Source organism: Condylostylus longicornis, unplaced genomic scaffold (assembly GCF_029603195.1).
Source record: "Condylostylus longicornis isolate FDR11 unplaced genomic scaffold, ASM2960319v2 ptg000007l, whole genome shotgun sequence".
NCBI classification, from domain to species: Eukaryota; Metazoa; Arthropoda; class Insecta; order Diptera; family Dolichopodidae; genus Condylostylus; species Condylostylus longicornis.
Genome location: NW_026577976.1, coordinates 1315908 through 1343469, shown reverse-complemented (window position 1 = coordinate 1343469; position 27562 = coordinate 1315908). Strand labels below are relative to the sequence as shown.

The following is a 27562-nucleotide window of genomic DNA, read 5'->3' as shown; positions in this document are numbered from 1 at the left end:
ACAATCAGCAATTAAAATTATATTGCCTGTATAAATCAAGTTGATCTTTATCAAATTGAAGCTGATTTTAAAATAACATTAGAAGCATTCTTTGAAAATCTGAAAACTCAATTGATTACTGAAGTTATTTTAATTATAAATTAAATTCCTAAATAAGTTCCTTTATAAATTAATAACACTGCCTGAAAATTCCTAAATTTTCTATGTAAACTTTGATATCATTATTAATTATTTATTTTGGACGACTCATTCTAAAATTCTTTAAACTATTCAATAAATTCACTTATTTTTAGGACAAGGTTTTTGAAATTGACCCATCCTTGTGGTAATTCTGGTGCAGTCATCATTTTAATTATGTTAAATTTTTACAAATAAATTTTTTAAATGTGTTTTTTAAATACCTTTCCTTCTTTTTTTGAATATCTCTCATCAATAACTCCCAATGATCGTAATTATTGAAGAAAACAAAAAAAAAGGAAAGAGACAAAAATAATAAATGGCAAATATTACAATAACATGATTTTTACGATTTAACTCGCATATCCGCAAAAGATGAGATTTTACTATCATAACAGTCTTATATTTTTCTGTGTTTTCTTCTTGTTTAATAAAAATTTCATTAGCGATTTTGTTATTTGATACCAAGTAAATTCCTCTTAAAACCGATCATAAACGAAAATCAATTGCATAAGTTTAACAAATAAAATTAAATCACTTAAAACTTGAATTATTCCGAAATATTTAATTTGTTTTTTTTGTTTCGACTTCTTTATTTTTTGTTGTCTTTGGTGGTATTTTTTGAAAAATTTTTAAATCTAATCAAATAAAAATTCATTTAAAGTTAGTGAATTAAATTCAATACCTCAATACATACTTAATTTAATTTACATAAAAAAAATAGGACAAATACGAGGGTTAAATTGATTACACATTATTAGTTACACCTATAAATATTAAATTTTTGGTTAAATTGCGGCAAATTTTTTGAAATTTTTTATGATTTTTACATTTTTTAAATTTTGGACAGCTTCTTGTGTGAAATTTTCTAAATATTTTATTAAATAGTCACGTAAAAAACTACCGTTATGCTAATGATGTTTGAAGGTATTTATATACATATAGTAAAATGCAGTTACGATAAATTTAATTTGCTATCACGATCTTCAACTCATGTTATTATAAGCTATTATTAGTACTCATTCAAGGTCGTTTAGCTTTTTGTTAACAAATTCTTCAATGAACTTATAGAAATTAAAGGAATATATTAAAAATTTTGACATACCATATTTTTTTGACATATTTGAGGTTTAAATTAAATCCCAATAATTGCACTTTCGTATTAAAAAACCCGGAAAATAAAAATCGAATCGTTGGTTAAATGAAATGATTGTTTAGTAATTAAAATAATCATCACTTTATTGAATTAAGTGTTTTCTTGTAAATGAAACTTAAATAGCAATTGATTAGCTGTCTGTCAATCTGTGCGCATCTGTCAGTCTGTTCGGGTGTAGGTTTGATTTCAATTTCAATTTGTAATAAAAAATTTTAAATCTGAAATCATTCACAAACTCTCATTCTAAAGTAATATTACGTTTAGTAAATAAAAATTATTCAAATCGCATTTTCTAATATGTTAAATAGACGAGTTTAAGGTGTATTACACTTAAATAAGTTGTCTTCTCTAAGAATATTTTACTTTTCTGTGCTTTAATTTAGAAAGTTTGGCCGCAATGTTCTAATAACAAAAAAATTTAAAAATCTAACTATGCATTATAAATGACATGAGATCGACACAAATTTTACATATTTACTATTTTGCTTTTGCATAAAAATAAAACAACAAAAACAAAAACTTGGAAATTTTTCATTACATAACATTGAGTAATACTACTACTGGTGGTGTAAGACAATTCAACTTAATAGTGGTTTAAATGTAAATAAAAATAATAAAAATTATGATGATATATGTACAAAAAATACGCATATACGATTAAAACAAGTAACTCTGCCAGCCAGTTTGGCTTCAATCGTTTAACGCATAATCGTAACAAGTAAATAAAAATAAATTTTCACATTTAAATTGAAATTTCCGCATTGATTTGTAATTAATGCAACGATTTAGTATAGATATATATGTACGTGTATGTAAATGTTGAAATTCATCTTCTCTCTCCAAAACGAATACATGCAAGAAAGGTTAACAGAAATGTAAATGATAAACAGAACCGATTATAACACTTTTATAGTATTAAAGTATTAAAGCTATGAAATTCAAAACTTAACCTTGTTAAAACTGTTTCAACATTTGTTTTAAATAAGTTGTTTGTAATAACCCTTAGTCTAAATTAACCCTTACTTTCGATCAACACCTAATCTGATATCTGAGTGTAAAAAATTATGCCATTAAAAATTGTTTAATTATCTTAGCTATTTAATTTTTTTTTTTATTTTCGTGTGTTCGTTCATTAGTTTGTTAATATAAATTAAGAATAAAACGAAAAATCAAAAATTTTGCGCTTTTAATTTTTTAATTATATAGTTATATAATTATTAGCAGGAATCAAAATTTACCGACACAGCAGTTGTTAAAAAAATTAATTTTCGCCGAAATTCGCCGTAAAACGACGAATTTTCAGCGAAAAAGAAATTAGTGATTTTTCTATTGTTTTGTGGTAAAAATTATTTACAAAAGTTACTGCTTGTCAAAAATTTTGGAAACCATTTTTTGATTATGAAGCTGAGTAGGAGAATTGAGCAAGAAAATTTTGAAAGATTGGAATAAATGATTTTCGAAATGAAAGTCTGCCTTGAATTTTTATTTGTCTTCTAAAGTTTGCAAAAGCATTTTCTTTTCTGCAGATCTTCGTTCCTTATTATTTAATTATGTACTTATAAGGAAAAATACGACTGTATTTCAGAAAAATATTTCTGTCGGAAAAATTTTGTATGAAAAAAATCTATTATTGCCCATAAGTGTGGTGCACCATACCTTTAAATTGTGCTCTAATACAAAAATCTGCAAAATAATTCTTAATTTGCTTCAAATATGAATCATTATTCGGATAGCCGAATATCAGACCAAATTTTATTTAAAAGGATAAAAGGATATTTGCATCTATGTATATTAGTTTATGTATAAAAACGCATCAAACTCATTCATCAAATTAAATCGTATTGCATGTTTTTAAATCTGTATATTACAAAATATCTGGTATTAAATTTACACAAATTAAATGAACACGTACTACACATAAATATCTTATTATAAAAACATTTTTAAAATTCTTTTTGCAAATACATTCGAATATCACTTATAAATTTTACATAATTTACTATATAGAAAAAATATTAGCATAAAAAATATACGATATGCAATGTGCAACTGATCCTACTAATGTAAATATGTAATTAATAAAAGTTTAGACACCATAATTCGGTATGCATTCAAATATTTTCTTTTTGCTTAACTACTTCTACTCGTACATATTTTGAAAATTGATTTAAAAATATTTATTTGTCACATAAAAAAAAAAAAAATTAAGGTGAGGTTAATTGTTTTTTATGCAATTCACACATTTTTTTGCACTTAATCTTTGTTCTAATAGCAATAAATTTACATAAAAATTATTTCCTTCTTTAATATTGATGAGACTCTATATACATACATTATTTTCAATTCAAAATCGCAAAGAGATTTATGTTGATCTTGTTGTCTTAAACATTGCAATTATATTAATATTGACGAAGCAGTTAAGTATATATTTTGTGTAATCAACCTTTTATTGTTGACATTAAATTATATATACATATTATGTAAACATATGTATGTGCGTACATATATCTAACATTATGTATACATAATCAATTATAATATTCATTAAAAGTTTATGAGCTAATTGAATACATTGTTTCTTCTACACATTCATTAAAACACTACTTTTTATGCGAAATATGAGTAATTTTTAAAATAAAAAAAAAAGTGCGAATTTAAATTTCGCAAAGAAAATCACTAAAGCCAAAATATATAGAAATTTTACTCATATCGAAATATTAATTAGCATGTATTTATCGGTAATCATTGCTAGACAAATTTGCGTTTTCAAAATATACAAAGTGTTTCATTGTCTATACTCTGTGGAATAACTTTATAACTTTACTTATCCAAAAAAAATCAATACTAATTCTTGAACAAATAAAAAAGCAGTAAAAACAGCTTTCTTCTTTTGCACATAAGATTTAATTGCCTTCTTGTTTCCAACTTGTCGATTATTGCATATTATTGTCGATTATTATTAAACATTTTGACGCAAAGATTCTGCACTATTCGAAAAACTTATAATTAAAAATGATTTTCAGCTACAAGTTGACAGGCCCCCTGATTTGGAAATTGTAGGAATGACTTGCATATAATACAGAATTCAGTGCAAAGAACTCACAAATTAAAATGTATATTAATACAGTATTACTGCAACTTTGAAGTTAGGGGATTTACTTTTCAATTTCGTTTTGCTGTAAAGCAATTTAAAACTACCCGGTATTGAAATTACTTATACCGTTACCGTTAAATTACTTCTACTATTTAATATAAAATTTTCTTAATAAATTTGCCAAAATATTTTTCGAAAAATATTTGCCATATTTTGATTCAAAATGGAAACATCTTGTACAATTTATTAACCTAAGTCAAATATATTTCTAAAATATGCCATAAAAATTATTTGTGTATACGTAGAGTAAAACGACAAATTAAGGCATACATGTTATAATAGTAAACAATGGACACTATTTCATAAAATTTAACCATTACAGAACATTGTGCTCACCCGAAATAAGATTTATTTTTGAATTCTTTTAAAATTCATAAAACATATTTTAAATATTTAATCAAAAATTTTAATCTAAAAATCCCTTGTAATGCGAATATATAAGAAGTACATATAATTATTATGTTTGTTTATATATAATTAAATAGAATATGTTTAACAAATTTATGAAAATTTCTTAAATCGTGTTTACATAAATATTTTGTTTATCTTGAAAACTTTGACAATAACAATAAATTTTTAGCAACAAAATAAATAGAGGGCACCTTAAATACTACAGTGCATTTATAATTGTGGATAAGCTCGAGTACACATAGAAACAATATAAGCCAATGAAACAAAATATGTATAACAATATTTTAATATACGTAGCACCGCATCCAAAATAACAATTACAAGAAATTTCGTTATAAATAGGCAGGTAATTCAGTATTTACCTTAGAGTAATATACTTTTAATAAGCACCTAATAATTTGTACATAAAATTCGATGTTTTTAAACTATCTTACTTTTATTTTCATTACAGTTTACAGAATACTATATAATTTAATTTTTAGACTTTAGATTATGATATGCAGATGCGTCGGTATCACATCGCGCAGAAGTGTATACGCTTAGATAGCCGCGTCAACCTAACCTAATATTAATATTTATAATATTTTCCAAATTTTTACTAATTTCAAAATAAATTTATTAAAACAATTACTTTAAATACTACTACAAATATTACAATTTTTTAAATATTGTCAATAACATTTTAATTTAGTTAACAAAATAATTAAAATTTTCAAAAAAAAAATTATGTAAACGATCTTTAATACGTACATTGTTTAATAAAACAAAAGCATATAGTAAATAGAGAGCGAATAAAACCCATTATGTATATGAAAAAAAAATTAAAGAAGCTAAGATTTCCGAAATGAACGTGACTAAATTGTCAAAAAAAAACAAAATTTCAACATTATTTTTCCTTTTTCTTTATTTCAAATTTTCAAATCGAAACGCTAAGTTATTTGCCACCAAAATCGTCAAATTTATATAAAAACTTTTATATATCGACAAATTTATTTAAAAAAACTATATTGTATACATGTACGAGAATAAAATAAAATAAAAATGCGTATATGATAATTACTTATCTAAATAAAAATTGAATATACATAAAAATATTTAAACAACGAAATGTGAAAATTCAATAAGGAAATGAATATTTTTTTTTTGAAAATGGAATTTAATAACTTTTGGCACAGCTTACTAATGTGTGTTCCATAATATAATCTGGTTTTAAGGTTTTGTTTTTCAAAAAACCAACGTCATGGGCTCTGAAATTTCAAAACTTCGGACAGTAGAATCGGTGAATGAGTGGAATAAAATCTAAACAATCTTATATTTAAAACAAGAATCGTATGAAGGTCATATAGGAAAAAAATATCGTGACAAAGAAGAAGAATTGCATTTTTATAACATACTCTTACCTGTTGTAATGCTAAAGTAACTTCATTATTGTTTAACCTTGAAATAAGAATAGAAGCCACTGATAAAATATAATCTCCCGCCATTGTAACCTAGAAGGAAAAAGAAAAACAAAAAATATAATTATTACTTAAGAAATGCAAAACAAAAATGCATTATATAAATTTAATAAAACAATTCGAAAAGTTTTCACGTACAATTCACGATTATATAACTGTTATAATAATAAATTCGAATCAAGCCGATGGTTTTTAAAGTAGCACATTTCTCTTAAAATAGCGAACACATTTTTTTTTAATACATACAATGTAATTTTCTATTTGTACTGCTTATGACATATCGTTCTTTGCATACTTTTAGGATGACATATTAAAATAAAATTAACTCACTAATTAGATAAGTTTGGACAGCAAAACGTTTGCCCTTAACATTTTTCTTGGAATCATACGCTTAAAAGTACATGATATCAATACAATTTTAATCTCCGCACTATACTTTAAAGTTTCTTATGTTTCAATCACGAAAGACAAGTATGTAAGAAGAAGATTATTTCTATTATACTTACATATTTGCTTAAAAATATAAGATTGATTTTAGTATTTCAAATTTACAGAAAAATTTATTATGTTATGTAACTATTATAGCAAGTTTTGACCATTACAAATAATTCTAACTATTGCCCATAATATCATTAAGGGTATAACATTAAAGGTATTTTTACATTTTATATAGTCTAAGAATTCTATTCATACTAATTTTATATATCATCAAATAAATTCAACAAAAAAAAATTTCTAAATTAGTTGTTAATTAGCACAATATAAAAAGGGTATAATATTCTTATGCATAAAAAAGAACCCGGATTTTACGTAAATTTTCAATTACACACTTAAATAAATACTAAGTACTGATGATTGTTTAACGCTCAAAAAAATTTCTTTAGAAAATTAACACATTTTTGATGTAAAATTGTAATATTTAATCAATAATTTTTCATGATGATATGAAAAAAAATTTTTTTAAAGTAATCGGTAAAATATTCTATTTATTCGATTGACTTCATATTTTTTTAAGATGGAAAAAATTTTAAGGCATAATTAAGGTTACATAATTGGTAACTCTACTTAATGTAATTTTCTTAATTTTATCTACATTCTTGATAAGTGTTTTTTTTTTGGGTTATATGGTCAATTATTGCCAAAGTCATAAATTTTCCAGTTTAGTCAATATAATCTTATTTCTAATTAACATTTTTAATAAAATTTTCGTTTGTTATTACATTCCGAATCAATCAAGTCCTTTATCGTATCGCAACAGTCGATATGAAGGAAACGGAACTCATTTAATGTTAATACAAAAAAATAGAATGCGATTATCAAAAATATCAAAGGGTTGTAACAAATTTTCAGAGTTTTAATGTAAGATACCACAAAAATGAATGGATTTATCTCCAAATTTTGAATATTGGGTTAACAAATGTGAAAATATCAAAAACCTCGGCAATACTTAGTATAAATAGTGTCATTTTAATTGAATATTACAAATACATTATTAGGCAAACTAAATATGTTATTAGTAGAAATTTTTAAAAAATTTTAAATTCCATTTGATATTTTTACACATAACATGCGTTGTCTACTGTCTGACTAATGAAATTTTGTATTAATTCACTTAAATTTTAAAGAGAAGCAAGATTATATCTCGGCTTATAATAAAATTTGAATAATTTTTGAATTCCTCTATGTACCCTGCATGAACGAATATTTAATAAAGAAATTTAATTAGATCCGTCTTCATATTTTTTCTTTTTTTTGTAATATAAGAAAATGAAAAATCATAATTTAATATGATCCGTGTGATTAACATGATTGTTAACAAGGTATTTTTGTTTTTCTTTTAAAAGTCAAACAAAAAATGCACTTTTATTTTTTTTTTTTTAATAAATTCAAAAATTACCCTAAATTTTTTAAGTATGGGTTCATCAAGTCAATTATAAATTCATTTCCGTCAATCATTTTCATTTAATATTCTATGCACACATGTCAGAGTAGTCGATCATCATAGAAAAACAATAAGAAATCAAAAACAAAAAAAAAATTTATAATTCGATTACCAATAATGATAATAAAATCTACCATATAAAAGTTCAATTTTAATAATGAAAATGTACATATACCTACAAATTACATACATTTTTTTCCTAACACTAAAAATTTCAAAAGCAGTTGTACAGGTGTAAATTCAAACTTAAATTGAAATAATGATTTTATACGTTCAATAGACAAAAAAAAGCTAAACAAGTTTTAAAAGTGTATAGTAAACAAAGAAAAACTCCAAGAAGAAACTAAAACTTCACAGTCATTTATATATATATATATGTGTATGTATATAAATAACTACTAAATAACTATTATAAACTCTGATCGCGTAATAATTTCACTTTCTTTAGCGCGCCAACTTTTAAAAATTACAGAAGTATACGCGATAGCGCCGTGCCCGTCACCACATATACACAAATATTATAACAAAGAAGTAAATTAAAAGAGAGAAGAAATGAAAAAAAAAAGAGTTAAAAATAAAATTTCTTTCTATTTAAACTGCGATAATTTGTGACCCCGATATGTTGTTAAATTAATAAAGTGGTTGTTTTAATTCAAAAGATGGTTATATTCAAATGGTGTTTTTCGTTTGAACTTTAATAAAAATGTAATAAATAAAAAACAAAAATCAACAATAAAAAAAAAGGTTGTGGAAGAAATTGAAATATTTTAAAATTTATTTGTTTTTTACATGCCTAAAATATTTACAATAATTTTTGAAATACTTTTTTTTTCACAATAATTGTTTAATAAAGGGAAAAACATTCAATAACCAAAAATTTAATTGGCAAATATAAAATTATCAAAATGGAACTACATGATAGGACTGAATTTTAAAATATGATCCACAAAAAATTTAATTTTTATTATACAATATATTTGATCAGAACTCTCTTAACTCTTTATTTTCTTCGATATAGTAAAATTATGAGAATAATCCCTTCTAAATATATAAAAAAATTCAAAACTGCCAACTAAATTTTTCACTTTCCAATTCAGATGACTTGGAAACTTGGCATATTTTGGTATATTAATAAGTGAACTTGGCATATTTTTTTTATAATTCACAGAATAAATAGAAATTCAGTAATATTAATCCTCCTTTTCATTAATGTTATCCTATTTGTACAAGTTATATAACCTCTAAACATATACCGTCCCCTACTACACCATAGATAATCTAAAATAAATTTTTTAGGGGAATTGTTACGCACTTTACATATGGAAAATAATATAAGATGGAAAATAAATGTCACATTATTAATACCCCAATTTATATTAAGTACAGAATTTTCTTATATACAGAAAAAGCATTTCATATATCTAGTCCGGAATTGTTGATTCAGTGTTATAATGCACTTCAACAAAACGCAAGTCAATGGCAATAATTTTAAAAATTTTTATGAGCAATAAAATTGCAAATTATTATTATTGAATAAAATATTTCTAAAAAAAAATTAAGTTGCGCCTAATTATAAGCAATTTTTCATTTTAGCTACTAAAAAACTTCGAAGTTCATTCAAAAAAATAAAATATTTTAAATTTAGTTCACCACACCCCAGTTGGCACAAATGAACCGTTTTGCCACCACTATCCTTTGATCAACATGTCGTCATTGCACTTACTATTACAGGTGCACTATCTAAGCCATCCCGAGTCTAATTTTCCCTGATACTAATTTTCGATATGTCTGTTCCGCGCCAGCGTGTTCCGCCTAGAGCGGGGCACTTGCAGAAATTCAGAAATAAAAATTTTAACAATAAAATCTGTTTTATTATCAAATGTAAAGAATGTGCTTAATTTATATATAAAATAATTTTATATAGCTTTATGGCAATAATTTTATATTATAGCTCTAATTACATTATTCTTCAATCTTCAAATTCGAAATCATATCATGACATCAAGAAATTTATAATTTTACAGCAAATTGTTTTTATTAAAGAAAGTTTATTATATAATTTTTATTATACTAAAGTTTAAAATAATTGCAAAATAATTAATTCAATATTTTATTTAAAAAATAAATAATTTTTTTTTAAATAAGCACATTCAATATAACATTCAATGTAAGCAGTTTTTATTTTTATGTTTTGGACAATTCAATTAATAGTTCATATATTAATAAAGTGCATTCGAACTTAATTTATTAACGTCCATTTCCTTATTACACTACTTAATATTAATTTATATAGCGAATTTCAAACAAAGTGTGCTATATAGCAAAAAAAAAACAAAAAATAAATTTTTCCAAAATTTTTGCGGTAGCTAAATTATTAAACGTTCAAAACTTCCCACTTTCTCCAGTTGCATGTTGGTTATGTTACACCTTCTCTCACATAATAATATTTAATAATAATAACAATAATTAAAGCGATAAAATACAAATTTTTACGGTATATAAATTTTAAACATTAAGAGAAAAAAAAATAAGTAAATAAAAGAAGACTAACATAAAAGAAAACACAATAAAAATTAAAAAAAAAAAAATTCATTATGCTCTGTGGTCTTTGATATTTAGTGCGTTGTATATAAGTAGGTATATGATGATTCACCTGTTATAATCGTTTTGAACATTTGATTATGTCATTATGAAAGTTTTCAATTAGAAAATTAAATAATTTTAGAATTACTTAATTTTTATACGAAATTCAAAAATAGCTAATATTATTGTTATTTAATATAAATTTTATGAAATATTGAAAATTTTAAGCATAATTCATTTTAGATCGTAAATGAGAACGACATTTTATTAAGCGAATGTTATTAAATATTAGGTAATTTAAAATCAATAATAAAAGTAGGTCTTGGAGTTATGAGTTATGAGAGGAATTTATTTCTTTAATGTAAATTGATAATAAATTTTCAATAAAAAAATCTACATTTCTAAATTTTCAAAAAGAATTAATTATATGACGGTGCTTATGGAATAATTTTAAGTAAACTTATTCTTAACACAAACCATCTAAGATCAAGTTGCAAACCTTTCAAAATTTCCCATATTTGTTCAAATTTTGCGAATATTTGTTCTTCAAATTAATTAAGTTCAAAAATTTCAATTCATGATTTTTAATTCTCAATTATATTAAATAAATTTACTGTAAACAAATTTTTGCAACATAATTTCTGTTCACACACCTTTATTAAAAACTTTGTACTTAAAAGATAATAGAGTTGATAATTTCCAAAATGAATCAAAGGATGCCATTTTCACAATAGCAAAAAAATTTTCATTCACATTTCAAAAATACGAGTATTTGCGAAAAAATCTCAAGGTTAATGCAATAATAATATTATTTTTACATAGTGAGAAAAGAATATTGTAAGAAATTACTTTATTTTTGAATAACTCGAAACCTTCACTTTCTGCTAACACATTATTAATAATATTTACCGTTTAAACCTGTTATGTAATATATCAATTCAATATTGTTCATTATGATGAAGACATCAGTAAATCTGGTAGTAGAAGACATACCATGAAGAAGTAAAATATCAAAAAAAAAATGAAAATGTGAATATTTAATACATTCATTGAATTCGAAATGAAATCGAAAAACTAAAAGAAAAATTTTGAAATGTTTGTTAACACTATCGAAAGTTTAAGAGAAAAATAAATGTACATAAATTATTATTTATAATAAAATTATTATTGAACATATTTTAAGTATAATTTTAAAATTTAAATTTTTAAAATCGCTAAGATAAAAGAGAATACACACCTTTTAGTTGCTTAATTAAGGTATAACATAAAAATTTAATTTATATTTTTAATTTAAATATTTTTTTTTTTTGTTAATATTGAAGAAATTATATACTTTCAGTTTTTTTTTTTCAATTATTCAAATTATTCAATAAAATTTAAAATTCATGTAAAAGAAAATGTAAATTAATATTAAATGATTACCTTTTTATGACTCCAAATGGCATTTACACTAGGTTTTCCCCTACGAAAATCTGATTGATCTATTACATCATCATGTACTAAACTAGCTGAATGAATCATTTCTGCGAATAGTGCAACAGTTCTTTGTCTTTCCAAAAGATGACTGAAATATCAAAAATAAAAATTATTATTCGAAAAAGCTGATAATAAGTAATTTAACGTTATTTTGAACATCAATCAAATTTGAAATTATAGAAAAAAGTGCTATTTTATAACTATTTATTGCAGCGAAACCACAAACATTTTTCAAATTTTGCAAAAGCAGAAAAGTAGTAGCTAGTCTGTTCTGTTGCAGAACAGCATATTTAAACTTTAAAAAACAAAATGACCGCTATCTGAAATTCGTTACTGTTACCGAAATTTTTGTTGCTGTTTTTTTTCTAGATAGTAAGCCGCAGGACCATAAAATTTTAAAAAGTTTTAAATAATAATAAATAGTTTATATTTTAGAAGAAATTTTTTTTTCTCTTCCATCCTCTCTCAAGTTATGAAATCTCAAAATTTATAAAATTTTAATTTCTAGCTCCTTATTTTTTCGAAATTGCAAGATTTACTAAATTTTTTATGCAGAAAGCTAACGGTATATACCATGTCATCAAAAAATATGATTTTTTTCCTAGCTCACACAATTAACTCTTGAATTCGAGCATTATGTTAATACATCTTTAATTTTTTTTTTTCTCATCCTAAATATATGCAATCTTTGAAATATATTTAGAAAGTAATTTTAATCATGTAATAGATTTTTCTAAAAGCAGTATTTTCACTTGTTGAAATGTTTCTTTATAAACCATTGGTTTAACCCAACATTATTTATTATTTTATTTCTATTAAAATGAGAAACTATCCGTGTTTGCAATTGTATAACAAATAAATTTCATTATTTTAAAAATATTACAGATATTTATGCATTTATGCAATTTCGTTTACAAACACACTCAATTCAATCTTTTTCTTTTTTTCCTTATTTATTTTATTTAAAAAAAAAATACTAAATTTAAATTTATTTCGGATTCAAAAATGGCATGAAAAGAAAATTAATCCAGTCTCATCTTCTTTATTATTATTAAAATATTAAAAAAAAAATAATAAAGAAAATGAAAACTGAAAATGCATTTTTTTTTTGTTTTTATTGCATTCCTTCAATTTTTTCAATTTACAAAGAATTGAAAAAAAAAAATAAAACCGGATAAAAATAATTAAAGTTTTTAGGCAACAAATATAATTTTATGAGAATTACTATAACCGATTACCAAATATTAAAATTTTCGTAATATTAAAAAAAAAATTATTTAATGCTAGCATATCGACAAACATACTAAATATGCATAAAAGTAAGTAAAACCTATACTAGTTGTTTTAATAAATTAACCAATTTTATTGTACTTTGAATACATTGCATATACATATATACATACCAACATGCCTATAAAGTATGTCAAAAAAATTATTTTTTCTTTCTTCAATAGGTTTATTAAAAAAAAGAAACCAAAACTCTTTCAAAAAAAATTGATGCATTTTCAACAAAACAAAAAAAAATTTCAAAATTTCATATGTAAATTGCATACACGCGAGTTGACAATTTCATATACGCATTTCCACCTATACCACAAAAATGAAAAACAAAATCTAAAACAAAAACTGCACAATCATTTATATAACAACCGTGGAGACCTTTGCAACGCATTGATGGTATACATATAATGAAGATGGTATGGCGATATAGTCCACAATATATGCATAATAATAAATGGGTGTTTATTTACCCATAAACTGTTATAAATTTCGTAAATGAAAAAAAAAAACCATATAATTTCTTAAAAGCATCACAAACCATAATGAAATGCTATAAAATTAATAAAAAAAAAAAAATAAAAAATGAAAACAATGCAGTCAATTTAATAATAAACATGTGGAATTAAATGCAAAAGTATGGCAACACAGTACATAATATATATGTACATGTGTACGTGTATCTTTTAATACATTTTATGTTTTTTTTTTTATACTCACCTTGATTCTGTGTTCATATGATAGTTTATTGATCTGGCCATTAACATAACTAACATCGGTCGGAAAGCTTTACCTAAACCATCAAAATAATATGATGCGATTCTCTCTAATTCAACTTGATTTGTACCTTTCTGTAAAACCTAGAAAACAAAAGAAGAAAATCAATTTATTAAATATTTTATTTTCTTTCCTATTTATAGCTATTAAATTTATTCAAAAAAAATCTATATGTATATGGATTGAAAATTTCCTACTAATTACTTTCTAATTAATGTTTTTTTTTTTTAAATCTCTTTTCATAAGTGTGCCATTTTACAACCACCTCACGGCCACGAGGTCTTTATTGCAGTACACTTCATATTTTTTAAGAAAAGCTTTGCATTAAATTTTATACTATCAGTCCTATCATGAATTCCACTAGAAGAAACCTACAAATTACGAACTTAGCTACGACATTTTGAATGTTCACAAATCCCTTTCGTAGAGATTCTGAATTAGCAATGGCAGCACCATTTTTCGGAATATCCATTTCGGAATAGACATTTGACATGTATTTTACTACGAACGTAATTTATAATTACTCTATTACTAATAATCGAAGCAAAATTTTCGTAATTCGAAATTGGCAATAAAACATTCGTAATTTTCGGAAGGGTTACGAACTGAAATTCATGATAAGGCTGCGTATATAAGATAATTAAATTTAAAAAAAATTTCATTTTAAAAAATATTGATTAAAAAAATGAAGATTGCATGAAAATTTGTTTAATAATATTATTAAAAATCAATGTTAACAACTTTTGCCATAAATATTAATTAAATCACTGTCAAAAAACATAAAATGTGTAACCAAAAAAATTCATTGACGTAAATTGTAAATATTTGTTAAAGCAAATCCCATTTTTCAACCATTTTAAAATTTTAAATTTACACATTCGAATTCGTGAAGGTTACTTTAAATTAAATATAATAGCAAATGATAATAAATAGAAGTCTCTTTTTTTTTTAAACAATTAACAAACTGACAAATAAAAAATTACCTATCTATTAATGTTTTACAGTAAAATAATAACTGAAAATGACAACTTTTACATATGTACAAACAATATACAATTTCTGCTTTATTAAAATCTCACATTAAGTAAAATTTTTCATGTGTCTAAAATATTCTAGTAAATTTTAAGTACATTGTAGGCAAATTTAAGTTTTGCATTATAATTCATTGTATTTTTTGTTTTGTTTGTGATTATTAATAGCACATCAAAGGTGTTAAGTAATTTTCAAGTAAATTACACAATTATTTAGTTGAATGAAATTTTAACAACAATGAAAATAGTTTTTTTTTAACAATAATCAAAATAATATAGTGAAAAATATGGTGTTAATACAGTCATCCCCAGATAAATGCGTTGACTGATTTTTTTTTTTAAATTTTAAAAATCTTAAATGTACTCTCAAACAAGTTGCATTTAAGGATATTACAAATGCATATTATATAAATGGATTACTGTATATAGTATTTAAAAATTTTTTTATAATACTGCACACGTACGAGAATACTATATCGTAATTTATAACTAAATTTTATTATTATATTAAGGAACTATTAATTTAATATGTAAAAATTATAATTTTAACTTTGTGAATATTTTAAATATATTATGTTCTTACATATAGGTACTTACAAAAGTATGTAAATTGCAAATTATAAAATATGCTTATCATGATCTGAGCGGAATAATTTTAAAAGATTGTCTGTGTAGTACCGCTTAGAGCGGTCTTGAAATGGATTTTTTTTTCATAATTTTAATTCTTTAAAATAATTTCTTTTTAAACTTACATTTCGAATATTTTTATAAAAAAACTTTAAGTCATCGTCAATTAAACTATATGGATCAATTTGAATTTCTCTAACTGGACCAGCTGGCTGTTGTGTATGTACTGAACTATAACCTCTTATACTATTATTGGTATTATTACTGTTATTTTCATTTTGCTCTGTTACTGCTATTCTAGAAGGTAAATGGTGATGTGATGATGTAGCTAAACTCTGAAATCATATATAAGAAAAAAAAAATCAATTATAATATTTATCAAAAACTTTCATATAATGTTAAGTTAAAATAAAGGATGAAAATAGTAAGGGAATGTTATAGAAATTTTAGCATATGTATAATACGTACTAAGGTAGGTATATAATTAGCAGATTAAATCTAAAATAGTTTTCGAGTATATTAATCCAAAACAATTAAAACATTTATGACACAATTTGGCATATACTTTCGATACAGGGATTTATAAGAGTTTACTAGTTTCATTTAGTTTAGAGACGGGAGCGGCAGCCCAAGCAACTCAGAAGGCCCATCGGCGTTCCTCCACAGTACATACCATTAAAGTCCCTTGAAAAAGCTCAGCAGATCACCCAGAGACACCTCCAATCCGTCAAACCGATATCCTCCCAAAGAGCGCTCCCTCTTCGTCATCAGAGCGGAGCGCTAATATATTATTTTAAAAATATCATTACTCGTATTGTAAGTATTAAGTAAAGTTTATAATTTCAAAACTTAACCTGGCCACCATCCGCGAGAGTTGAAATTAATTCGTTCGAAATTAATTCCAAAGTAATTGGCATTGGATTCGTTCCAAAATAATTGGCATTGGTACTATTAAGCTCATTCAAGCCTCATTTTTTTTTTTAATGAAATTCAAAGTGACTAAATATTATCATATGAGATGTCATTTAAAAAGTTTTGAAACGCTGTACAATTCATAATTTGTGAAATTTTTTGTAAATCACCCATTCAAGGCGCTATATTTTACCGTAAATCAAATATTCCTAAAACAATCGCAGTTTATCTATTGATTTTCATGTCTAGCACAAAAATTATCTAGAAAAAGAAAACCTTTTCCTAATATAATCAAATATTTTTCAGAGTACTCATAAATTAAACAGAATCTTAAATTTTTTTTTTATTTTTTTTTTTTGTTTTGAATTTTTTGATTTACCAATATTTAATTATTATTGAAATTTCTCAATATATTTACCACCTAATTTTCACTTTCATATTTTATTATATTAACAAGATGAAGAAAACAAAAAAAACTTGTTACAAGAAACAACTAACAAATATAACCTTGTCCTAAATTTTATGTTTACAATAAAAAAAAAACAAGATTGAAAAACAAAAAACTCAACAGGCATATTACAAAATTAGAAAAATCCCTATATCTAGATTGATTTATCAATCGATTATTCAATTTCACAGCATCATATAGAAGCGTGTGATAAAATCAATAAAAAAAAAACAAAATATAAATTCCCCTCCAGAAATACTATACTGTTGCAGTCATTTTACTCACATGTTTTTCTACACGTTCATTAATTATTTTTGACAAGATTTGTTTACTTTAAATGTGATGTTACTTTTGTACCTTCATCTCTGTTGAAATTTTTCTAAAAAAAAAAGCTAAACCTAAACCTAAAGATACCTAAAAATAAGTTCGAACTAAATCTGTAAAACGAAGGCAATTATAATTGATTAATCATGGGGTATTTGATAAAAATGATAAATTATTATTATTTTCATATTTATATACCGTTATATTATGGACAATAATATGGTTGTGAAAAAAACGCGCGCTTTTTTGTATTTCTATTTTTTTCTATTTTACAATAGATTTATATAGATTCAAATTATTAGCATTTTTAAGCTGGCATTTATAAATTTTTAATTTATTTTAATAATCATTAATTATTGTTGTTGCAATATTCGATGGAAAATTATAAAAATGCAAAATCATTTTTGTTGCAATAATATGCATTCTCTTTTAACATAACCTTAATATGAATGTAGGTATGAACATAGATCTTTGTAAAACCACTCTTTAATACTAATTCATTCTTAAAACGTTTCGTTCATTGGTAATTATGAAATATTTGCCATTAAGACTCTAATAGATTTTTTTTTCCATATTAAATTTTAATATTAGCCGATTTGCAACACATTTCATGTACCTACATATATGAAATCAAAATTAAAATTAAATTATAATTAATTTAAAAAATTATAAAAAGAGTTGCTTAATTATCTATAATGATTAATTAGCAGAATCTTTTTTAGAGCGCTATTGTTGGTCGTTTTTATAAGTTGAAGCAAACAAAAATGATAATTAAAAATGAGAAATGTAAAATGGTATTTATTAGAAAAATTTTATTATCTAACTTAACTGCAACTACCGCTAATTCGAAAATTTGAATAATTTCAAGGTTTCTCACTGTACAGCGATGTTTGTACGATTTTAACCAAGAATTAAAGAAAGAATATCAAACGATACTAAAGTTATAAGAATACTTTCAAGTCCAAATCTGTAAAATGCAAATTTACGCGAACGTCGAATTGCTATGTTGTCAACGAATGTTAGAAGGAATACTGTTAGAAGGAATCTTTTAGTTAACATACCTAGAAAAATGTGAATTTGGCTCTAAGTAGAGTTTCATTTTATGCTGTCCGAATTATACGAAAAGTTCCTCAGTAGTTTCTTGTTACAACCGGAACTCAAATATCACATTTTAAGAAATTTCATCCATTCGTTCCATAGATATAGTAGAAAATGTAAATTCGGCCCTCAGATCAGTTTCCGAGCCCTATTCTTTCTTTTGTGTATAATTAAATTTCAATGAAATCGGTTGATTATTTCTCTTTATATACGCAAAAATGAATATTTGGCCAGTAGTAAACGTCCAGTTGCTGACGCCTGATTTCTTCCAAAAGTTAGGAGGTTTCGCGGAGTGCTTATATATGAAATTTCAATCAGTTGAATATTTTATTCAAAGTGGTCAAAAATTTAAAACAGGCCCGCTAAAAAAAGCAGTTCTCGAGACCTGATATATCCCAAAAGTTGATTAATCTGTGCCATAGTCGAAATAAACTTTCATATAAAATTTCATCAAATTCGGTTCAGCCGAACTTAAGATACACGTGTGCACACACAGACCGACGGGTTGCTAAAAATAGTTTATTTACACTTCCTTACTATGGAGAAATGCGTTCCCACCGAAAACTCGATATGCAAAATTGTTTGCCATCACATAACCTCTCTTATTGTATGCAATACGGTCGGCCAAAACATAACATATAAGAATCGACTGTTTTAACAACATTGTGAATATTAACTATTGTATAGGGTAGGGTTTTTATTTTAAAATTTAATTAGTTTTTAATTGTAATTACATATTATTATGTCTAAATAACACCGTAATAAAATTAATTTTTATATTTTACTTCATAAAAAATATAATTTTCGCAGTAGAAAAAAATAAGCAAACCTCCGTATACTATAAAAATTTTCTATATACTTATCTAGTTTTCATTTCACTTACTTCACTTAATTTTACGACAAGCAAATACCAACATTAATTTCGCAAAATATTTTAATAACATTACAGAATCATTTTAATTAAAATTTTTAACACTTTACAAATCAACAAAACAATGTAAGCAGGACGTCATTTTTTTTTTTGATTTTTTAACAAATCTATGTTAAATGCTTAACATTTAAGAAAAATATTAATAGAATTAATCACAAATAAAATATTAAATTTAAGTATTGTTAATTATATTAACGACATGCCATAAAATTAGCTTCTTGTTAAAAATTAAATACCATAAAATATGAATTCAAGACACTATATAAATTAGAATGTCATTATTTTTTGAGTAATTATATAAAATTGTATTTAAAACAATTATGAAATTATAATTTGATTTTTATTCATTAAAATTAACAAGCTGAACGTAATAATGATTTCAATAAACACCAAATTTTATTTAGTTTTTTATGTTTTGTAATTTTTTATCCTCAGTAGTACAGCAAAACGTAACAAATTAAAATATTAAATTAGAATTAATAAATAATTAATTAGATTTAGTAACAGGAGAACCTAAAACTTATACAAAACATCCCTACTATAGTAAAACTAGACTAGTAAAACTGTGAGCACCACCTCATACAAATGCCCAGAACTAAGAGGCCCATCGACAAACCTCTATAAAGTTTTATGTGGAAAAATTGATCTAATTTTTCGATCTAAATATTTCTTGAAATTTGTATATGAATGTGTGTATGTATGAAAAACCACTTCTATGGAAGTTTAAATATTTTTGTTTGGATTATCTTTGGTTAAAGTTTAGACATTAAATACTTTTTCCTTTTTAAATGAATAATACAATTTATTAAAGCAATATTTTTTTTGTAATTTCTCAAGCTATCTCCTAAAATTTTTGAAAAAGATCGTAGCAAAGCAAAATATTACCTAAGCCTTTATAAAGGGTAAAGAGCTTACATAGTAGTTCGCTGGTCTACAAATTTGTGTTACATTTCCCAAAAATTTTATAAAACTTTCTGCTTGAAACTCTTCTTGAATCAACCTAATAAACTTCCTTACTCTTTTATTATTAGATGAAACAATTTTTATCACTTTTCACTATAAGTATACGAGTAAGTATAATCTTATTATATAGCATTTCCAAACTGGTATACGATTAGCAATGTTCAACAACCTTAAACTTCTTGTTTTTTTTTTTTTGGTTTTGTTTTCCTTTTTCATCTTTTTTGTATTTTTATAAAAAAAAAAAATTTATACCGTTTTATACTTTCACATGCGATTATCAAATATAATGAAAAAATAAGAGAGTGGAAAACCTAAGTGCTAAACTATTTAAAACAAAAATCCAAATGAATAAAACTTTAATACAAACCACACATAAAATGTGCATATTTAAGTTGTTTTGTCTGCGCTTTTGTTAAAAACACTTTAATGAAAAAAAAAGCCAAAGTTTCAGAAAATAAAGTCAAAATATCTTTGGTAATTGCATATACCCAAGTTGCAATGCCAAGCATTAAAAAAATTATCAGCAGTAGCATTTTTTTAGCAGTGATCAACATGAAATATTTAATCGAAAAGAAAAAGAGAAGAAAAATTTCAGAGTGCAAATTGAGGATAACCAACTTTTGAACAAAAACATAAAACAATTTTTTCATTTTATTTATAATTTATTTAATTAGCGTTAAATGAATTATAAAAATCAAACTACAGTGCTGAACAATAATTACCAAATTATTGAGAAAATAATTAAAAATTCAATTAAATTCATAATAAATGGAAAAATCTTGTAAATTTCATAGTAATGTGATTATTTATAACAAAAATTTGAGGAATTTAATATTATGTGAATCCTAAAAATAATTAGTTCATTGGAAAATATTTTAATTATTATGTATTTAATTATGATCATTACGACATTTTATGTAAAAAAATTCCTATAAATATTTAGAAAAAAAACATTCAAATTATAACATTCCATCAAATCGTATTTATATTTAAAACTATCTTTGGAGGTTTTGTGCACTGGATGCATTTAAGCTAGTTAATCAAACTTGTGGACTACAATTTTTAACATGAACTGTATATAAGCTGGTATTGAATATTAAATTGCACAATATTATATTTAATTTCTTATAACGAACCGACCTGGGCTCAAACCAGAAAACATTCGATGTTGGTTTCAATAAACACTGAACCGATTTTAAACCTTTCGCCTTTGATTGTAGAATTCTATCAATAAGTGCTAAACCGTTAATTAGCTAATATTAGAAACATAGTGTTGAAGGCGAAGATTAGATAATAATAAGCAAATAATTTTAGTTTTTTTCAAAATATCTTACAAAAACGCATTATAATCATGACATTGAGCAAAATATTCACAAAATTCCAGTATGTTCCTTATCTTTCAAACTTTAGTGTAATTTTTTTTTCTTATTTTAAATTCCTCTAAAAATCAATACAATAGAAAAAACCGCAAGTCATGTTAACAGAATTGTTAATACAAGTTTTGTCAAATTTTACGATTCTTTTGTCATTTTATATAATTTTTTGCTCTACCGTCAAAGATACAATGATGACGATGATGATGTTATGTGACAATTTGTGCATGAATTTTGTGTGTGTGTAAATCATTTCCATTTTGTTTTATTTATGAAAAAAAGAAATTATTTTAACATGCGAACCATTAAATTTACACTACACCGCTCTTAGATTTCTAAAAAAAAGTTAAGCTCTTCATTTTATTTTTGTTTAAAAAATATTATTTTTTGTTAAATTTTAATCAATTTTTATAAATTTTTAATATCCGCCTTAATATATTCAGGTCCTAAAAATATCGATAAATCAAACCACTCAACTTCAATATTATGCGCATAATTATTTGATATCTTTCTATGAATTGATGATCTTCAGTTATGTCTTAATACAAATTAAGTTGTCATACACATAGGGTGAATTAATAAACTTGTAAGATGACAAACAATGCATTTTATATAGAAGAATGTAAGCAGTTTAAGAAAAAACAAACAAAAAGCAAAGCATGTATATGAAAAGAATAATAATTTTATATTAAAAGTGCGCGTAAAAATATTTGAATTACAAATTGAAATTTTAATAAAAATTTCTATAACGAGATTTTCCAGAAAAGGTTAACTAAATTACAATTATTTTTGGACCAAAGGACTTACATAATAACAAGTTCAAACGAAAACACCAAAAAGAAGGACAATTATTGATGAACGTATGCATAACAATATTTACTTGATTTCATGCCTGTAAAATTGGAATAATGGTATAAATTTAATGTGAATGACATAAATTTATTCCAATAAAGAAAAAACTTTATTAACACAGTTTTCAATTATGAACTTGTCCACAAAGATGAAAGATCTACTAAATTACCATGATTTAATAGAAATTTTAAAAGTTCTTTTCCAATTCCAGTGAAAAATATTGATCCATTAAAACTGGCATAAAAAATAAACGATTACGACATTCAAAATTCGTACCGAATTCATAGAATGCGGAATATGCCGAGGAAAAAAGAAGACTTTAAAGCCGAGAAAAATTTGACAGTGTCCATGCCGAAAAAAAATGAGTATTCAACTAAATACATCAACAGTCCCGTCATGAAGAAGAAAGTGACAACAAAACTGGTAAATATGTGCACAAACAGAATAGTTTATTGGCTGCAAAAAGGAACGACCACGGACGTCTTAACCCTAAAAGATAAAAAAAAACTAAAGTTCTTTAAAAGCTCAATTTTCTCGCATCAAAATGTACTAGTAATTTCTAAAAAAAATTCATTTCTAATGAGTCATTTAATCAACTTTTTGAACATACTGCACACATAATTATGCAAAATCTTATAAAGTTTATTTAAATTACATGGAACCGTTGAAGTGAAAGTAAATAAATGCAATATTATGTAAATTTTAGTTATAAAAACGCTGATGAATTATTATCTTTGACCTTGCCTATTTAAACGAGTAAGTAATATTAAAGATAAGCACATAATATAAAGTACATTTTACAAAATTTTAATTCAATGAATTTGCTAAATGAATTAGTCAAAAAAAAGCGGCAAATTTAAAAAACAAATATTCTACTTATTTGTATTTTAATTACTTTCCGCCTTACGTACACAGCACCAGAGTTTTAAATAAATTTTGAAATTTTTGGTTTTTTAAAGCTCTTTTTTTTTTTATACCCGTACGAACGTATGTTCGAAGGGTATACTAAATTTGCCTTACCGTTTGTAACGCTAAGAAATAACGGTGTTAGATATAGACTCAAGTGTATGTTTTTGATCAGCGTCAAATTCTGAGTTGATTTAGCTTTGTCTGTCCGTCCGTCCGTCCGTCCGTCCGTCCGAACGATAACTCAAAAACTAATTGAGCTAAGTTCACCAAATTTTCACAAATGATTTATTGTAGTAAGTGCCAGAACCCTATTTAAATTGGACGTGATCGGGGTACCGGTTCGGGTAGCTGCCATACAACTTCAAAATTTATTTGGCTATATCTCAGAAACTATAAAAGTTGTGGTATTGAAATTTCACACAAACGAATATATTAATAGGGCCAATGTGTCTCATAAAAGTCGTTGAAATCACTTATCTCCTTCTGGTACCTGCCATACAACTTCAAAAGTTATTTGACTATATTTCAGAAACTATTAAAGCTATGGTATTGAAATTTCACACAAATGAATATATTAATAGGGCCAATGTGTTTTATAAAAGTCGTTGAAATTACTTGGCTCCTTCTGGTACCTGCCATACAACTTCAAAAGTTATTTGACTACATTTCAGAAACTATTAAAGCTATGGTATTGAAATTTCACACGAACGAATATATTAGTAGGGCCAATGTGTCTCATAAAAGTCGTTGAAATTACTTGGCTCCTTCTGGTACCTGCCATACAACTTCAAAAGTTATTTGGCTATATCTCAGAAACTATAAAAGCTGTGATATTGAGATTTCACACAAGTGAATATATTAGTAGGGCCGATGTGCTTGATAAAATTCGCTAAAATTTCTTGGCTCTTTCTGGTAGCTGCCATACAACTTCAATAGTAGTTTGGCACAACCAGTATTTTGAAAAACACATAGTACTGAAATTTTGTATAAATTAATATGGTAATACGGCAACTTAAAGTCATAGTCTGCCCCATAGTTATTCGCACATAGGACAACAAATTCGTACGGGTATCACAGAGTTGACAAAGTCAACTCTACTTTTTTTCTCGTTTAACATAAAATCGAATTATTTGGGTCAATTTCAATTTTATCATTTAAAAATCATATTGTAGATGCGTATACTAGCACACATACATGTATATACGTTTTTATTATACCGCAATATTTTTATTGTACCATATTTAGTGAACGATTTACCTATCGAAACTAGCGAGTATACTTTGCACGTAAACCGCATCATTTAATTTTTCTTCACTTCTTTTTTGTGTTTATCGTTTTAGATGACCATAAATGCATAAATACAGTTGATAATATTTTCGGTACATTTTGAATTTTTTATATTGTACATATATGTATATATATATTTTTTACAGCTGGCCTTCCTTTTTTAAATTTTTAAATAAGACAATTTTTATTGTCTTTTTAAAATTTTACCCTCAAAATGCGCAAAAATTTTTAGTTTTTTTTTAACTATCAATTCAGTAATTCGATTCATCCTTGTAACAGTTAAAAAAAAATCTGCATTCATAGTATAAGTCATTTCTTTTTATTTTGTATTATAATTGTAAAAAATATAATTTAATATTACTTTTATTTAATGATTATGTCACATCATAAATTCACATGCGCGAAAGTATTATAATAGCTAAATGGTCAACCACAAGATTCATGTAAACATTTCTTTATATGCAAGATGAGCATATACATACATAAATACAAAATACATTTAAAAAGTGTGTTTGCAGAAAGTGCATTAAATGTGTGCTGGTAATATTAAAAGTTCTTGGAGTTTATGATTTCGCCGAATAGATTTTTATAAGAATCGCCGAACAAAGCTTTTGAACGGTACCTTCTACATGCATTTGTCGAATATATTTTGGAATTTTCCGCACTAAACCCTATCGAATACCTTTGGTTCCTATATTCTAATTTTTGAAAAATGACTTTCCGTCAGTTACTGTTAGAAAATAACCTTCTTTTGCCAGTTAATTCAATCACTTTTTTTAACTCTTTTATTTATAACTAAAGTTACTTTAAAATGACATAATAACAATTCTCATTTATGTCATTTATCATTATCAAAAATTTTTCATTTTCATAACATTATGTGCAAGTATTGTGGCAAATTATTCAAAAGTTACTCATTTTATGAATGACATTTTGGGATTTTTTTTTCTTTTCTCGCTGATCTTTTATCATTTATTTTAAGAGCAATAAATATAATTTTTTCTCTATTTTTATAAAATAATATAATTTTTTTTGCAATGAGTTCCTTTTTCCAAAACAAGAAATATACTTATGTATGTATGTGTATATTATATATTGCGTTTATATTATATCAAACATCAAACAAATCTTGATGATACCAACAACATTAATTATCCTATTGTTATAAACTTGTTGCATGTAATTCTTTAATTGTTAATATTTTTATAATAAATTTTTTTCTTATTTTAGTTATGACTTCGTGATTTATGAATATTTAAAAAGAGAAAAAAAAATTAAGAGAAAATCTTTATTGTTCACTGAAATTCGTCACACTAAAGAAAAAAAAACGAGATCAAATATTAATAGTTTATTAAAATTTTGTATAACATGGTCGATCCATTATAAAATTTGCAACAATAGAGAAAACAAATATAAAAAGTGTGGTTTTAAAAAGAAAAAACTGCATAATTTATTGTTTAAAATGATTAAATGCTTTTGCATACACAATTTCTAAAAGGTTATGAGTGCACTTATAAAATTTACAAAGTTGGGTATTATTTCATGAAAAATAGTTTATCTGTGGAAATAATAACGGAGAAAATCTTAAGACTAAATTATAAAAATTGTTTTGTGTTAATTACGTATATGAATTTATTTATTTCCAACAATTTTCGGTTTATATGGCAATTTAGTCCTAATAATAACTACGTTGTTAGAATTGTTATATAATAAAGGGTGGTTCACATATGGTGACCTTAGTTCTAATTTTCTATATAAACAAAAATGATTGCTATAGAATAATCACGTGTCTCTCAACTTTCACATTTTATATAGCCAAAGTCTATAATTTAAATAGCTTTTAGTTTAAGTTCCACTTAATCTCATTTCTCTAAAAAAAAACCCAGTTCTGTTACTCTGGCAGTTATTTTAACTCAAGAACTTAGCACGATGTCCAAAACTCGATAGAGCTCTCGAAGCAGAATGTTAGAATTCCTCCAGATGAAGAAAAGCATCCTGCAACATTTTGCATTTTGGATCCTCCGTCCTCTTTCTCGAGTTATAAGACCTTAAAGTGGGCACTTCTCATTAAGGCCTCATAATTATTACTTTTCCGTCTAATCATTACATTTTTAATGAACGATTTTCAGAAATTTCAACCTTGCAGTCTCATAACTCGAGAAGGATGACCAAAATGGAAAATGTCATTGTTGTGATTTTTGTTACTCAGAACGCACTCTATCATGACCTGTTTCGAGAGTACTATTAAGTCAGGACAGTAATTAGTTAATTAGAATTTCCTGTAGAGTAATTATTATTTATTAATTAATAAATTGTGTGAATCTTTAAAAAAATACATAAGGTTTTACAAATAAATAGAGCCGATATTATATGTTTGTTTAACCAATTTATAAGTA

At 24.7% G+C, this 27562-nt stretch overlaps 1 protein-coding gene across 1 annotated transcript in view; it reads right to left on the bottom strand.

Annotated features, from left to right (window-relative positions):
• Positions 1 to 27562, bottom strand: part of LOC129618481 (all trans-polyprenyl-diphosphate synthase PDSS1) — a 67736-nt gene that overhangs the window by 3144 nt on the left and 37030 nt on the right. The window contains exons 2-5 of the mRNA XM_055533265.1: positions 16195 to 16404; positions 14355 to 14494; positions 12303 to 12444; positions 6299 to 6388 (exon numbers count right to left, since the gene is read on the bottom strand). Coding sequence (XP_055389240.1) covers positions 6299 to 6388; positions 12303 to 12444; positions 14355 to 14494; positions 16195 to 16404 — 582 coding nt within the window. The remainder of the gene's footprint in view (positions 1 to 6298; positions 6389 to 12302; positions 12445 to 14354; positions 14495 to 16194; positions 16405 to 27562) is intronic.